General features: G+C 38.4%; 1 protein-coding gene across 3 annotated transcripts in view; it reads right to left on the reverse strand.

The window, feature by feature from the left end:
• Positions 1-413: 413 nt before the first annotated feature.
• prpf3 (PRP3 pre-mRNA processing factor 3 homolog (yeast)) overlaps positions 414-17,985 on the reverse strand; it is a 77,484-nt gene continuing 59,912 nt past the window's right edge. For all 3 annotated transcript variants that reach the window (XM_028791702.2, XM_028791703.2, XM_028791705.2), the window contains exons 13-16: positions 14,741-14,859; positions 14,290-14,373; positions 8,046-8,107; positions 414-1,396 (exon numbers count right to left, since the gene is read on the reverse strand). In XM_028791702.2, the coding sequence (XP_028647535.2) occupies positions 1,247-1,396; positions 8,046-8,107; positions 14,290-14,373; positions 14,741-14,859 (415 nt within the window). In that variant the 3' untranslated portion in view covers positions 414-1,246. The remainder of the gene's footprint in view (positions 1,397-8,045; positions 8,108-14,289; positions 14,374-14,740; positions 14,860-17,985) is intronic.

Consider the following 17,985-nt stretch of genomic DNA (forward strand, 5'->3'; position numbering starts at 1 on the left):
AATTTGTTTGTTGTTTAGGTTGTATTTCCTTTTTTTTTGCAAACTTTCAACAAAATATGCAATTAGGCCAGGGTTGTCCAAATTTTAGAATGATTATATTATAGACATACATACACACACACAGTGAGATTATATATATATATATATATATATATATATATACACATACATATATATATTTATATTCAATAGTAGTAATACATTTATTACAAAATGTCTTTTAACCCAAGTCTTTAGTTTAAAAGGAATAAACGACTACAATAATAAAGCCTTTATTGAAAAAATCCAAGCCCCCCCCCCCCCCCCTTTACATTTTATAAACGTGGTTTCCATTTCCCTTACACAACTTTACCTGTCCATTATTTATGCAAGGATTTTGTCTAAAAGTTGAACTAAACTTTACCAAGAGAAGCTCAGTTGCATTATGATGCTTTAATTTAAATGGTACAAGCTTGCAGTGTTCAATATGTCATGTAAAACCGTAACATTGAAAAAATATGCTTTACAAAAGTTAAAAATTTCAGTCCAAAATGGAAGCACCTAATACACATCACTTACTGAACAAATTTTTATGGTGTTCATAGCAGCCTATCAGAGGACCTCAGTTTATTGTGAAACCAAAAGATAACCATTGAACATGTCAAAAAAATCATGCCACTGTTGAATCTAAAATGAATCTTCTAATTGTTTGAGATTTCAACAAATGTATAGTTAAAAAAGACAAGACATATCAGTGGTAGAAAATAGATATACTTGCACAGAACAGGTATAACTTCAAATATTACTGTCCAAATCAAATGCAAAGTTTTACCTTCGGAAGAAAAAAAAAAACAGTAAAAATAATGGTTTATAAATAAATGCTCAATAAATACCTCGCTTTCCTGAAAATGGAATTTATTCTAAGCAAATATTTTTATTTTTGTACACAAAACAAAATTTCACATGAATCTTCCAAGGTACACATTACACACCCCTCTGCTTTTTTCAATTAATCTTTGCAGTTTTTATTGATTCAAATATGTACACTTTTACAACAAGCTGTTATGCAACAAGACAACCCATTAGGTAATATCTTACATTTATTTATTTTCCAAATTAAATGAATTTGCAGGAAAACGTAAAACAATATATTTATGGCAAATGGAAAATCCTGTTTTGAAGGGTCTGTAATATTTAGATGATATTACTTCCGGTGCATTTTCCTTGGCCCATCTTTGTCAGTCTGTTTGCATGTGAGTGAGTAGGTTCAGTCCTCTGTAGATTCCAACACAGATTCACTCAGTGCCAAATCCCAATAATGTTCAGTGCCATGTTTTTTAAAGTGTTCCCTTGCCATGTTTTCTGTTGGACACTGTTTAAATTTGATATCTCCGAAACTTCTTTCTTTTGCTGTTCCCTTTAATAAAAAATAAGGTTAATATGAGAGCATGACAGTATATTTAACACCTGCAAAAATCATGTTTTAGTTCTATGATAAAGCACCAAACTAAGATTTTTATAAATGTAGCTTAAGATTTGATCTTTCATGGATCTTAGATTTCAGAAAGTGTAGAACACAGAGGAAATTCTCACAACTTTAATTAAATCTGAACTACTTTAATCAATACAAGGGATTTGGGATTTCAAATGAGAGAGGCATTCCCAGCCAAAACATCATCAAACCAGAAAACCAGGGTTTTGGAGAGGATATAAGAGCTGTCTTATGTTTTCTGGATTTCTTAATTTAAAACACACTAGATGCATTATTATACAGGCAGCTAAAAACGAAAACATTTTTGGATGCGTATAATGAACTTCATAGATTTCTTATCAGAGGAGCAAGACTCTCAATATGCAATTCCAGTCTCAGAGGCTTAGCCTGCAGTCATTTCCAAAATGCACACAATAGAATGAATACTATTAAAATAACAGTATTGGATAGGTGGGAACATAAAGGGGAAGTTGGGTGCTATGGGATGGATTCTTTACTGTTGTCTTTAATTATCGTAGTTTTGCTAGTGAATTAAAGGAGTGGATGGCTGAGAATTACCCATCTTTAAACACCAATAAAACAGAAGTTAATTATTGGAGGGAATAATGCTGATCGCAACAGTATTTTGTCATCATTTAACTTGGCTGGAATCGCCATTAATTTTACTGAATCAGCCCACAATCTAGGAGTTATTTTTGACTCTAGGATGTCATTAAAAGCGCACATTACAAAGTTGTCTAAATCATGTTTCTTCCATCTTAAAAATACCGGGAAATTAAGGCGTTTTCTAAAGCAGGATTCTGAGAAATTAATTCATGCATTTAATTCTAATAGGATTGACTACTGCAATGCGGTGTTCACTGGATGTTCAAACTGTTCTTTATACAGATTCCAGTTAATCCAAAATGCTGCTGCAAGAATAATAACAAGAACAAGAAAATATGAACACAACTCCAGTTCTTAAATCCTTACACTGGACTTGCAAAGCAGAATGCACAGTAAGATCTCAAGATGCCGGTCTGCTTATGATTCCAAGGATTAATAAAACAGTGGGAGGTCGAGCTTTTAGTTATAGGGCCCCTAAACTGTGGAATGGTCTGCCTGCTACTATAAGAGATGCTCCTTCAGTCTCAGATTTCAAATCCCAGCTGAAGACTCACTACTTCAGTTTTTCATATCCTGACTAGAACTGTTGATTAACTTTACAGACTGCATCTCTGTTGTTAGTCATTAGCACTAAAACATAAGTAATATGATAATTATAATTTGTTACTAACCCTCACCTGTTCTGTTTCTCTTCTCAGTACTCAAATGTGGCACTTGGTGCCATGGCCCACCTGCCAAGTTGTTTTGCCTGCCTAAGGTAAAGTCATCCCTGATGGAGGATAGCAGGAATCATCGGGTAGAGGGGTTCTTTCATTGGACTGGCTGGCCCACCACTGACTCAGCTGTAGAATGGCCAATAGGGGGAGGCAGATTGATGGCCATGGACTCCAGGACTCTGAACAAATCCAAATCGTATTATGTGATACCATCTACTGTTGAATTCTGCTCTGTATTTGTAATATTTCTATTGCACTATTATATTGTATTGAGGATTACTTGTATTCTGTTCTGTGTAGTGTATTGTATTACCCCAACCCCTTTTTATATAAACACCCACTGCACGTCCAACCTACCTGGAAAGGGGTCTCTCTTTGAACTGCCTTTCCCAAGGTTTCTTCCATTTTTTTTTTCCCTACAAGGGTTTTCTGGGAGTTTTTCCTTGTCGTCTTAGAGAGTCAAGGCTGGGGAGCTGTCAAAAGGCAGGGCCAGTTAAAGCCCATTGCAGCACTTCTTGTGTGATTTTGGGCTATATAAAAATAAATTGTATTGTATTGTATTGTATTGAATGTTCTAATATATTGTACTACATATTTTTCACTTCACTAATTAAAAACGTATTTACAAAAAAAAATAAATAAATAATAAAATAAGTTGGCTTCACTGTGTAATTGCAATTTAATTCCAGAAACAGGAATTATAATTTTGGAAATTTTAAATTCTGTCTTTTACCCATCCATAAAATGTTTACATTTTATTAATAGAAAATTCAATGGGGAACCTGCGTAACTGTATTACGAACACAATGCTACAGAAGCCACTAAAATGTTCACTTTGTTTTGCAAAATATTCTAAGCACAGAAAAAAAAAATAGTATTGTTTACTTATCAGATTCAGAACTATATATGAAATAATTTTAATAAATAATAGCATTCTGTAATACAGTGGAACCTCTAGATACGAGTTTAATTCGTTCCAGCACTGAGCTTGTATAGCGAATTTCTCGTATCTAGAACAAACTTCCCCATTGAAAATAATGGAAATCCAGTTAATCCGTTCCGCACCCCAAATATATTAACATAAAAATCAATTTTCCTAACAAATAACACTGATAAATTACATATACTGTAGTCTACCTTTAATAAATAACACTGGTAAATATAAATGATTATTAAAAGAATCAAAACAGGTGTCCAAAGTGCAGTAGAGCATTCAATAAATCTTTAAATAAATAATCCTTAAAACAGTTGTGAAGTGGAGGTTTAAAATACACAAGAATAACCATCCTTTAACACAAGGTTAAAACGTCAAAAGGATGCAGTCTTTAAAAAACAGATGACAATCCCCGGTGCTGCTTCTCTGTTAGCGTCTCACCTGCGGGCTCTGCAACAGGCGAGACACTCTTAATGCAGCTGACCTTCTCTACACTGTCCTGCTTCAGCTGTTTGGCTTGCCTGTTCAGCTCACTGTTCAGCTACACGCGAGCCTGCACTCGCTCGCTCTCCCACACCGACTTCCTGCCTGCGCGCGCGTGTCTCTCTCTCTTTTCTTTTACTTCTTCTCCCCCTTAACCGGCTCGCGCTTCCCTATATATGCGGGGAGGACATGGCAGCTGCAGCCCATCAGCCACAGGAACAATCATGGATGTGGGCAGTTTCCCACCTGTGCACTTAAGTGAGAAACGCAGACACCGCAGATCGCGGCTCGCAACTGCTACCACGCCCCCTCGCTAAGCCGCGAGCTATACCCACAGCCTGGCTCGTGGCTCGTTACGCGAGCCAATGCTCGCATTTAGATCTGAATTTTTCGCTCATACTTTCCTCGTATTTTGAATTTCTCGTATACAGAGGTGATCGTATCTCGAGGTTCCACTGTATAGCCAAAAACAAGGAAATGTATGCTGCTTTCAAGAGCTATCATAATGCTTTGGTCAGTGTAACCCTCTTGTCACCATGTGTTACACATTAAAACATACTGTAATCGGTGTATATTTACAGGTTGGTTATGTTAGGTATCACATGTGCAGGTTACTTCTTGAGACACATACACACTACTTATGTTACTAGTCTTCTGAAAATCTGCATGGGTAGATTGTACACTGTTAAGATGCACATGCTTCCCACGTATTAAATGAAAGTTAAACTTGTAAAAACTAAACATTTTGCAGGATTCACACTAATGCTGAAGTGATACTATAATTTTGCCTTTGGTATCAATAACAGCTTTTGGACCTCACTACCAAAATTGTTCAGAAGCAAGTAAAGATTAACTAGTAAAAACTGCTTTACTCTACCCACCTGGTGCACCACACACGGCTTCCCTCTTGAGAACTATACAGTGTATCCGGAAAGTATTCACATCGCATCACTTTTTCCACATTTTGTTATGTTACAGCCTTATTCCAAAATGGATTAAATTCATTTTTTTTCCTCAGAATTCTACACACAACACCCCATAATGACAATGTGAAAAAAGTTTACTTGAGGTTTTTGCAAATTTATTAAAAATAAAAAAACTGAGAAATCACATGTACATAAGTATTCATAGCCTTTGCTCAATACTTTGTCGATGCACCTTTGGCAGCAATTACAGCCTCAAGTCTTTTTGAATATGATGCCACAAGCTTGGCACACCTATCCTTGGCCGGTTTCGCCCATTCCTCTTTGCAGCACTTCTCAAGCTCTATCAGGTTGGATGGGAAGCGTCGGTGCACAGCCATTTTAAGATCTCTCCAGAGATGTTCAACTGGATTCAAGTCTGGGCACTGGCTGGGCCACTCAAGGACATTCAGAGTTTTACTGCCTTTTACTAAGGAGTGGCTTCCGTCTGGCCACTCTACCATACAGGCCTGATTGGTGGATTGCTGCAGAGATGGTTGCCTTTCTGGAAGGTTCTCCTCTCTCCACAGAGGACTTCTGGAGCTCTGACAGAGTGACCATTGGGTTCTTGGTCACCTCCCTGACTAAGGCCCTTCTCCCCCAATCGCTCAGTGTAGATAGCCGGCCAGCTCTAGGAAAAGGTGGTGGTTTCAAACTTCTTCCACTTACGGATGATGGAGGCCACTGTGCTCATTGGGACCTTCAAAGCAGCAGAAATTTTTCTGTAACCTTCCCCAGATTTGTGCCTCGAGACAATCCTGTCTCAGAGGTCTACAGACAATTCCTTTGTCTTCATGCCTGGTTTGTGCTCTGACATGAACTGTCAACTGTGGGACCTTATATAGACAGGTGTGTGCCTTTCCAAATCATGTCCAATCAACTGAATTTACCACAGGTGGACTCCAATTAAGCTGCAGAAACATCTCAAGGATGATCTGGGGAAACAGGATGCACCTGAGCTCAATTTTGAGCTTCATTGCAAAGGCTGTGAATACTTATGTACATGTGATTTCTCAGTTTTTTTATTTTTAATAAATTTGCAAAAACCTCATGTAAACTTTTTTCACGTTGTCATTATGAGGTGTTGTGTGTAGATTTCTGTGGAAAAATGAATTGAATCCATTTTGGAATAAGGCTGTAACATAACAAAATGTGGAAAAAGTGATGCGCTGTGAATACTTTCCGGATGCACTGTATGTGCATTTAACCAATGTTGTCACCCATGAAGTCTTAATCATATCAAAGCAATAAGTAGACTATTGTAAAGTCTCCAGAATGTGTTTTTGGGAGAAGGGGTTTAGTGAAAAGCTTACATTTACGCCTGGTACTGTAAACCCTGAAATGCTGGTACTGTACAATTTAAAATTTTGGGGTTATCTTTGCTTTTCTGGTACCATTATGCTGTGGATCCCTAAACCACACATATGTAGAGCCAACGTGGAATCTCTAATTAACCTAACCTGAATTTCACTGGTGATGTTGAAGAAAAAATGGATTATGTGGTGAAAAACAGACATGTAGACAGCGTGCAGATTTTAGATGAATAATGACCAGGTGGAAGATTTGAGATGGCATCGCACTGCACTTGCTTCTGCATCATTCAAGCATATGTCATATGGGCTTTACTCAAATTGTACTTGTCACAAAAGTAAAACAGTTTTTATATTAAAAAAAAAAAAAAAAAAAACCCAACAATGACTGATATGAATGTAGAGTTTGCAGATTCATTTTCAGGAATTAAGTAGCCTGTCTAATTGTGCATTATGTGAATCCTTTACAACATTGCCTGTCGTAAGATTGGAAAGATTTTCCTTGTGATTCAGAACATTAATGAATGACTGGCTAATGTGGTCATTTTTAAATACTAACTAAATACATTTTATACTGGAATGATGCATACCTTGTGGCCAGGGTAGCAGGAATAGAAATTGAATTTAAGCAACCCTGAACTGCATACACTGGTCAAAAAATGCATCATTGGATAGGCAACTATAGCAATGCCCGTAACAATCCAAGGAAAAAAACAAAGCCATTTGCTAAACTCAACTGATGGTTAATTAGTCACAACATTACGCACTCAAAACATGGTCAAATTGTATATTTTTGTTTACAATTCTATAATGCCATTAAAGAGGGAATGATTAAAACTCTTTCTTGCCTTGAAAGCAGAGCCGGATTCTTCCTCTTTATTAAGTTAAACCATATAGGATTTTTAAATAACAGGAACCTACAATCTGGTGCCCAAACTCAACCTGTGGAAGTGTGTCTTGACTTATAAATGCAACAGAGGCAGCTTTTCTCCCTCTCTATCTTCATATAATTGCAGGCTCTGACTTTTTTTTTTTTTGGCTGCGCTATATACCATCCAGCAATTTCCCTCATTCTACAGGCCGAGAACCATTGGTACAAGTTAAATTAAGTTATATTTAAGCTATATAATGTACTTGAGAAGCATCATCTATAAATACTACGTATAGTTTTTACCTCTATGTAAAAAAATACATAGAATTGACAGAGAAAGTCCAGAGCAGCGTGACTGGGCTGATACCAGTAAGTGGTATGAGTTATGAGAGAAGATTGAAGGAGTTGATCCTTTTCAGTTTAAGCATTGGAGATTAAAAAGTGATGTGGATACAAGGGTTCAGAATTATGATTTTATGGTGTATCCAAGCAGTTATTTTAAAATGAGTTATTCAACAAGAATACAGGGACATAGAAGGCAAATTACGAAATGTAAATCTGCAAAAGTCTGCATGTAAAACCATGTCCTTTGCTCAAGGTGGATGCAGAACATTTAAACAGAGTAAAGAAATAATGTTGATCTGTTAACATTTAGTCTAAGTTCAGTAGAGAATAAAAGAGCTTCATCCCACCTCCCAAACTAGAGAACACTTGTTATTTTTCTTCACTATTTCTTCATCAGAGGCTTCGCCATCTATATAAAAAAGAAACATAAAAACATCAAATTTGTTAAAATATGTACGAGTCAAAATCACTTGCAAGACACTACATTTAACAGTCTTTGCTAGGAACTGAAATACTAGGGTGTTGTACCGTGTTAGCCATTATGAATGTAGAGAAAAGCCAAGCAAAATGACACCTTTTACTGGCTAACTAAAAAGGTTATAATATGCAAGCTTTCAAGGCAACTCAAGTCCCTTCTTCAGCCAAGATGTAAACTAGGAACTGAAAGAAACAGATTAGGAGATGTTCCTTATCTGCAAGTAAACAAGTAGAGTCTTTAATATAAAACTGAACGTCTTCAGTTACAACTTTAACAAAAAAAACAACAAAACAAAAGGTGCACTTCTCCACCCTAGTGACTGATTCTTTGTGTTCACATTCTACAATTCATTCCTCTGCAATTTTTACTATTATGATAAATTATATTTGACTATTAGTTATAAGGAAATAACATTCCATTAAACCATCTAAAGTAAACAAAAATGTTTCGTATTCTAATCAACCTAAATGCGTACCTCATTATGTGAACCTATTTATGGCAAAATTGGAGGAGTATTTATGTCAATGTACGTCTTAAAACCAATGTACAGTGGAACCTCTAGATACGAGTTTAATTCGTTCCAGCACTGAGCTTGTATAGCGAATTTCTCGTATCTAGAACAAACTTCCCCATTGAAAATAATGGAAATCCAGTTAATCCGTTCCGCACCCCAAATATATTAACATAAAAATCAATTGTCCTAACAAATAACACTGATAAATTATATATACTGTAGTCTACCTTTAATAAATAACACTGGTAAATAATATAACTGATTATTAAAAGAATCAAAACAGGTGTCCAAAGTGCAGTAGAGCATTCAATAAATCTTTAAATAAATAATCCTTAAAACAGTTGTGAAGTGGAGGTTTAAAATACACAAGAATAACAATCCTTTAACACGAGGTTAAAACGTCAAAAGGATGCAGTCTTTAAAAAACAGATGACAATCCCCGGTGCTTCTTCTCTGTTAGCGTCTCACTCACGGGATCTGCAACAGGCGAGACACTCTTAATGCAGCTGACCTTCTCTACACCGTCGTGCTTCTTCTCCGTTAGCGTCTCACTCGCGGGATCTGCAACAGGTGACACACTGTTAATGCAGCTGACCTTCTCTACACCGTCCTGCTTCAGCTGTTTGGCTCGCCTGTTCAGCTCACTGTTCAGCTACACGCGAGCCTGCACTCGCTTGCTCTCCCGCACCGACCGACCGCGTGCATGCGTTCTCTCTCTCTCTCTCTTCTTTTACTTCTTCTCCCCCTTAACCGGCTCGCGCTTCTCTATATATGCGGGGAGGACATGGCAGCTGCAGCCCATCAGCCACAGGAGCAATCATGGATGTGGGCAGTCAGTTTCCCACCTGTGAACTTAAGTGAGAAACGCAGACACCGCAGATCGCGGCTCGCAACTGCTACCACGCCCCCTCGCTAAGCCGCGAGCTATACCCACAGCCTGGCTCGTGGCTCGTTACGCGAGCCAATGCTCGCATTTAGATCTGAATTTTTCGCTCATACTTTCCTGGTATTTTGAATTTCTCGTATACAGAGGTGATCGTATCTCGAGGTTCCACTGTATTTCCGTTACATAGATGACATCTCCATAATCTGGACTGCCAGTGAGAAGTACCTCCTCCATTTTCATAACCAATATAACTCTTTCCACCCCAACATAAACCTAAAGCTTGAGGACTCAAAAACAGACACCGCCGTTCAACTGAAAGATAACACTCTTGTAACTTCTATTTTTCACAAATCAACAGGCAGACGGATGGACCTACCTCAGAAGTGATAGCTTCCACTCCAAGCATAAAAGATGCTTAATCATTTTCAGCCAAGCAATATGTTACAACCGTATTTGCTTGATTCCGACAGACCAGAACAAACAACTGCAGGAGCTTAGACAAGATTTCATCAGACAAGTTTATATTCTTAAACAGCAGACACTCAAATAAGAAGAGCTACTGCCATACCCAGAGACAACCTTCTGGAATCTAAAAACAAAGACAACAAGAAAAGCAACCCTCTTCTTGTCACCTATAACACACATCTTGAAGCACTTCGACAAATTATAAAAGAATTTCAGCCGATACTAAATAATGATGAAACGCTGAGAGATGTATTTCCAGAACCTCCCCTCCTGGGCACACAGACAACCACCAAACCTGCAGCAATTAATTGTCCAAAGCTCCCTGGATGAACCAACAGATAATAGTACATCTCCCAGCCTAAAGAAAAGATGTAAAATGTGTGCTTATATTTATGATACAACTAGAACATCGCATAAAGGGATCATTTTCCTGCAGGTCATCTAATTTGATCTACCTAATTTCTGTATAAAATGTCTCGATACTGCTCACTACGTGGGGAAAAACTGAACAAACACTCCGCCAAAGAATTAATTTGCACTGGTTCCATATGGTAATAGGGATGTTCCTGTAGGAGATCACGTCAACAACTATGGACACTTTGAGAAGGACTTTAAAGTCACAGTGCTTCGAGCAATTTTCCAACACAGCAAGAGAGATAAGAATGGGAAGTTAAACTCCTGCTAAAATTTAACACTTTACAACTTGGTTTAAATAAAGACAAGAGTTTTATAACCAGATATGAGGATTGTTTCCATCTCTCTGACTGGCCAGACAACCTGATTACAGATCCACATTGTATGGAAAAACTCATCAAAAACTTCAAAAGGCTTTGTTGGACAGTTATCTTATCAAAAGATTTTGACTATACATTGTTCTCCTCTCTTGCTACATAAATATTTACCTGGAGAGGTCTATTAATTTTTGACATCTAAGATGTCTCACTTAAAGCTTTTCCAATGCTGTATCTGGCCTAGTGTCTATATAAACACAGGGAATTCCAGTCTCTGTATTATATCTTGCCTGAAGAAGGGGCCCGAGTTGCCTCAAAAGCTAGCATATTGTTTTTAGTTAGCTAATAAAAGTGGTCATTGTGATTGACTTTTCATTACATTCATAAAGGCTAACACAATACAACACCCTAGTACTACTAAGAAACCTAAATAAATAGTTTTACCTCCTGGTAAATACGTAAAAAAAAACATAACACCACATAACACCAAAATGCTTTGAAAAAAAAGAAGTATCTTGCTTCCTGACAATACATTTTTTAAAATGGGTGCACGGTTCCAATACATAATGTATACTCACCTGTACACCTGCTTATCCATGCAATTATCTATTCAGTTAAACATGTGATATTAATGCAATGCACAAAAATCATGCTTTGCATAATTTTGACACTGCTAATCCACTGGAATGTTCATGTATAACATTCTATAAAGTATACTCAGAGCGGTGTGTGGATAGAAACACCTTGATGAGAGAGGTTAGAGGAGAAGGGCTGGAGTGGTTTGAGCTGAATGAAATCCTATAGTAACTCAAATAACTACTTTGTACAACTATGGCGAGCAAAAAATCATCTCAGAACCTTTACGTAGATGGGCTACAACAGCAGTTGGGGTTCACTCCTGTCAGCCAAGAACGGTAAGCTGAGGCTGACAAGTGGGCACAGGCACACCAAAAGAAAGCTAAAGACAGGAAAAATGTAGTCTGGTCTGTTGAATCACAATTTCTACTGAAGCGCATACATGACAGGGTCAGAATTTGGTGGTAAAAGAACATACAATAGAAAACTAATATCTTTATTTGCCTGATCACCCAATTCTGCACAATACAGTCAGCATAGCACACTAGTGTTATATTTTCTTTAAATATTCCTATATTTCACATTGCATAGCAAAATTCAAAAATTGTATGGAATAACTAAAAGACATAAATTGGTACATGAGGAAGAACAACTCTGCAATGTTAAATTGTTATGCACAGCAGGTCCAGTAACAAATCTGATGTAATAAAAATGGGAAACCCTTAGAAGACCTGGATAGACTAAAAACATCAAAAATGAAAAATAAAAAAAGTGGTGCCAATGTTTACACAATAGGTTCCTCCTAATAATAACTGGGAGTAGAACACCCAACCCCAATACCCCTAATTCCCATTCCCTCCACCAGGTTATGTTTATCTGTCCTCTATTTTCAGTTAATGTACTGACAGCTCCTTTGGATTCACAGAGCTTTTTTTGTATCACTTAAACAACTTATATCCTTCAAAAAGTTCCTCAGTACTTGGGAAGCTCTTCTGTCTTACATTTACATTAATTTGCTTAACAGATCTTTTATCCAAAACAATTTACTAAAGAGGTCCAAAATTTGAGTACACATCAGTCTGGAGACATTGAAACAAGTGTTATATAATGAGGTTACACTATTGATCATCACAAATGAAGACTTCTAAACCAAAGAGTAACACTTGACAAATTTCTTTAATCTTAGCTATTAACAACATAGCATGAAAACTATTACTAATTAGAAAGATATTCACTCAATGAGAGAGTTTTCGAACGTTTCTTAAAGCAAGGGAGTCACCAGCTTCGATGGACGAGGACAGCTTTTCCCCATAGCTAGGAGCCAAATGTGAAGACAGTCTGGATTGAGATTTGATGCCACGCAAAGGTGGTAAAACTAGATGTCTTCACTAGCAGAGATGACTGTGCAAGAAAGGGCATATGAGTGCCTCTATAAACGAGCATGTATCCATTGACTACTCTGTAAGCAAGAATCAAAGATAGGAACTTAATGTGTACTACTTACAGGAAGCCAGTTGTGTGGCATGATACGTCCCATGTAGGCAGGTTGAACAAAAGATATTCCATTGGATTTCAAATCATCGGCAGTGACTTGGTAGCACACACAGGTATTCTTGCAACAAAGGAGATGTAATAGTCTAGACATGTCAGGACTTTTGTCTCAACTAGAAGTTTTACTGCATATTCTGTCATTCTTGTAGGTGGCTATACAGACCAAATCAGTATGAACGAAAGACAGTTTAAACCTGAACAGTGAAGGTGAGACGGTATCATCACCCCAAGGCTGCATATTTACTTGGCTTTACAGACACAGAGTGTTGAATAGATGGTCTGCCTCGAATAACAATGAGCTCTATCTTTGCCAAGTTGAGATATCAATGAGACAAGCGGAGATTCCACTGGAGACAGTGACATCCTCTGGAGGAATCAACAGCCACAGCTAAACATCACTGGTATAACACTGATACGAGAATACAAAGGACTGGATGACAGGGCCTAGTGATATATTATATAAGGAGAAGAATAGAGCACCCAGTAGCAAGATCTTTGGGGCAGTGCAGTGCTTTCCCGATTCAAATTAAACATCTTTCCTCTACAGCACACATTGTAGGATCTCCCTGAGTGACAGGATTCAAATCATCTTAAAGCAGTCCCAGTGATGCCTAGGTCAGATATTACAGCAAGGAGAATATTTGCTTTTAATGCAATGACCAATTAGGCACTCAAACAAAGACACTTAAACTCATCATTAATAACATCCATTCATCCATTATCCAACTCGCTGAATCCGAACACAGGGTCACGGGGGTCTGCTGGAGCCAATCCCAGCCAACACAGGGCACAAGGCAGGAACCAATCCCGGGCAGGGTGCCAACCCACCGCAGGACACACACAAACACACCCACACACCAAGCACACACTAGGGCCAATTTAGAATCGCCAATCCACCTAACCTGCATGTCTTTGGACTGTGGGAGGAAACCGGAGTGCCTGGAGGAAAACCACGCAGACACGGGGAGAACATGCAAACTCCACGCAGGGAGGACCCGGGAAGCGAACCCAGGTCCCCAGGTCTCCCAACTGTGAGGCAGCAGCGCTTCATTAATAACAGATAAAAACAAAGTGATTTCCAATTATGTTAAATGCTGTTTTGACCTTATTTTCCCCGATAAAATGGTAATGATTATAGCCCATATCAAATATGGTCTATTTAAGGCTACAAAAGGTGGTAAACTAAGCAAAATTGTGGCAACAGTCTTTCAAAACCCAGTATATATCACACCTTTTAAAACAGACTTTTTTCTGGTTAATCCTTCAAATTTTAACCGATGTAAAATAGACTTTAAAGGGTATGTAAGCCTAAAAAATTGACTAGTGTCAATGTAACAAAAGCATAAAAGAATCTATTTGCTGTTGCAAACACTGGAAAAAACAGACTCACCATCATTCTTTGAGTTTGAAGTCTGTTCATCCCATTTAATTCTGTGAAGCATTAATCTCTTAAACTTTTTTTGAGCTTTTGGACCTAGAAGAAATGATGAATTTGGTAAAACATTTAAGTGGTTAACAGTGAAAAACACTTTGCAACATTGAAGTTTAAACCAAGAGGACCATTTTCTAAACACAGAAAATTAAACAACTAACACTAAAAAACTATGTTTCCCATTGTATCACTGTTTAAGAGAGGGTTCCGGAGGAGCGAACACGTCTCCTTGGGGTGCGTTCAGCGCCCCTCTTCACAACGTGAGTGGCAGACTGACAGGGGGTTGGGCACCAAAGGCGCTGGGGGGCTTGCCCCCTAGTAAAAATATAACAATATCATTTAAAGACAGTTACACTGTAATCAAATAAATGATGTAACCAAAGCCTTAAATGAATCTAAAAATTCTTACCTCCTTCAACCACAACTACATTGACATCCTTGTGCAAAACAACGGTTCCAGTTAGATACAGTTGCCCTGCATTGGCTTCCACCTTGAACTTCTTTGCAGGGTTAGTTAGATTTCTTATCCTGTAAAGTTTAAAAAAAAAACCACATAAATAAAATAAAGCTAGCAAGTGTCTCTAAATAAACTTTTATTTTAATGCAATCCATCTATTTTTAACATAACAGAGATATAACTTCAGTTCAGAAATAACCAGGGAAATAAGGGTACCAAATTTGTTGGTACCCTTACAGTGCCTCCTGAAAAATGATTAAGTGAAAAGCAATTGTCCCATGTCTCCAATCGTGCAATCAGTCACTCAGCTGTTTGGTGTCATTGTGTGTCCCACACTGGACATGGACTAGAGAAAGCAAAGGAGATAGTTGTTGGAGGAGATCAGAAAGAAAATTATAGGCAAGCATGTTAAAGGCAAAGGTTATAAGACCATCTCCAAGCAAATTGATGTTTCTATGTCAACAGTTGCAATTATTAAGAAATTTAAGGTTAATGAGACTGTAGCCAACCTCCCTGGACGCAGCCGCAAGAGGAAAATGAATCCCAGAATGGACAGAAAGATAGTGAGAATAGTAGACAAAAAGCTAAAGACAGCTTCCAAAGAGATACAAGCTGAACTCCAAGGTCAAGGTCCATTAATGTCTGATCGCACCATCTGTTTCTTTTTGAGTGACACTGGGTTCAATAGAGAAAAACCCCAAGAGGACTCCATGTTGAAAGAAGAACATAAAAAAGCCAGATTGGAATTGGCTAGATGAGGCAAAACTGCAGCTTTTTGGCAAGTCATGTCAGTTCTATGTCCACAGATGAAAACATGAGGGGGGTGAAGGAACACCATCCCTACAGAGGAGGGTTGGTTATGTTTTGGGGCTGCTTTGAAATCAACACATTCTGAAGCAAAACATAATGCCCAGTACCAGAAAGCTCTGTCTCGGTCACAGCTCATGGATCCTCCATTGATTCACAACTAAAATAACTCAAGAATGGCTAAGAACAAAATGCTGGATTATTGTGAAGTAGCCTTGAAAGAGTTCTGATTTGAATCATATGGAACATCTATAAAACAAGCTAAAACATGCAGTCTGGAAAAGGCACCCTTCAAACCTAACAAACCTGGAGAAGTGCAGAAGTCTCAGTGACAGCTAAAGGAATTTCTTGCTTGCAGTGATTGCCTCTAAAGGTTGTGCAACAAAATATTAGTTTAAGGCTCCCATAATTTTTGTCCATGCCATTTTCATTTGTGCTCTAATTTGACATATTCTATTGATTCAAAGCTCTAAAGCAAAGTCTGATTTTTGTTAAATGTGGAATAATTAATAATGGGTACTTCTTTAAGTTTTATGTTATTTCAGAGACAATTGAGGGTTTTTTTTTTCATGGAAGGGTACCAATAAAAAACAGTTCATATCTATAAAAAGTACTTTTGATTCATTTATTGAATTCAGAAAACATTTTTATATACAGTTTTTATTTTGGAGATCATTATCCATCATGTAGTATGTGTATATTGTAACTATAAATGTAAATGGATAGAAAATTTCTTAAAAATAATACCAAGAGACTTCCAATGTAGGGCTAGTTGTATCAGAAGCTAAAAAAGAAAAGTTCACAGGGTTTCATAATACATCTAGTGAAGTATTTCTCTGCAGCCTGCTCCCACCAGTTCAATTTTACAGTATATGCAGTTAAGAGGCCTTGTACTTAAGTTTGGTCTTTTATGTATAAACCTCACTCTCTCTCACTGAGATTTTTGTTGAACCTGTTTGTGGAAACATACAATATATGGGTTTCATGCCACTTGTAGTAAACTGGCAATCAGTCTAAGAGCTGTAGTGATTCCCAGAAGAGATGTTCAGGCCAAGAATGTGTGAATGGTGGTGCAAATGTCTACACAGGACTAACGCAGACCATGTTGTGGACATCTAGAGTACATGCTCACATTGATGACATGAGGTTCAATTCTACTCGGAAGAGAAGGAAATTAATTCATAGTCATACCTTCAGGAGTCTTCCTGGTGCTTCATGTTTTCAGAGGACTTCTTAAATACTGGCAACGCATGTTTCATTTCAGAGGTAATGAGTGTTTTCACCCTTTACCTTTGTATGTGCCCCAGAGGATGGATGGGCATCCCACCCAGGATGGAAAATCCTTACCCAGCCAGGATGCCATAATAGCAGAATGGAATAAGTGGGAGAAATACCTGGCCGGGACACCTTACTATTCCTGTCCTGAATGGGATGCCCAAAGACTGCAGAAACCAGCATGGGAACAGTTCATCCCCCACCTTTCTAGGTGGCAGTGTCCCTCATGTTGAGTCCCAGTCTGGACACCAGGAAGTGCTTCCACCGGCCACATCACATCAATGGAAGTGCTCCCGGGTTAACTTTAAAAGGAGCCCACTGAAGTCAGACTTGGGAAGAAATGAGCAAGACTCAGTGGAGAAAGAATTGTTGGTTTACTGTGCTTTTGTGTGGCTTATACCGGAGAGGTGATTGTGAAAAAATGCTTTGATGGAATAAAAATCCTTTATTTTATTCACTTAACTAGCAAGCCCCCGATTCTCGAAAGAATCGCAAATCCAAGAATGGCAATCACTTTCTGTTCCCTCTGATACTTGGAGGGATGAAATATGGAGGGTGGGTGTGTCCTGGGACAGTTCATTTAATTAAATAAACATATTTGTACTAAAGTGGTTTCTTTATGGAGCTGCGACTCAGTTGTAGGCGCTTTCGTTTATTGTTTTCAGCCATGCAGTCACGTGTTTGTTTTTCTATGGCTGTGTCGTCAGCGAGAAGTCGTTTGCTGACAGCGGCGGATTCGCATGCTGAAGTGGCCATGGCGGTGGATCCGGGCATGGAGGGCTACATTACTAAACGAACGTGGTATATGCGGTGGTGTGGGCGGTCGCGCTCGGGCGGCTGTACACCCTGTGGGTCATCGTGCGTGTGCCAATTAACCATTATTTAAAATCTATATGGGTCTTCAAAGCGATCACATTGGTAGGCGAGCAATTCGCGACATCCGGTTTACAACGTTCTCGTCTCTGTGTTTTGTGTGGCTGTGTCGGTAGCTATGGGCGGGCTCGTTGCAGTGCAGCCCTGCGCGTGCGCCTCGATGCGCCCTGCGCCCATCAGGTTTACAACTCTCGGTTCGTAATATGGAAGTCTGATGAGTTACTGTGTCTGAGGTTTGGGGC

Source organism: Erpetoichthys calabaricus, chromosome 2 (assembly GCF_900747795.2).
Source record: "Erpetoichthys calabaricus chromosome 2, fErpCal1.3, whole genome shotgun sequence".
Taxonomy (NCBI): domain Eukaryota; kingdom Metazoa; phylum Chordata; class Cladistia; order Polypteriformes; family Polypteridae; genus Erpetoichthys; species Erpetoichthys calabaricus.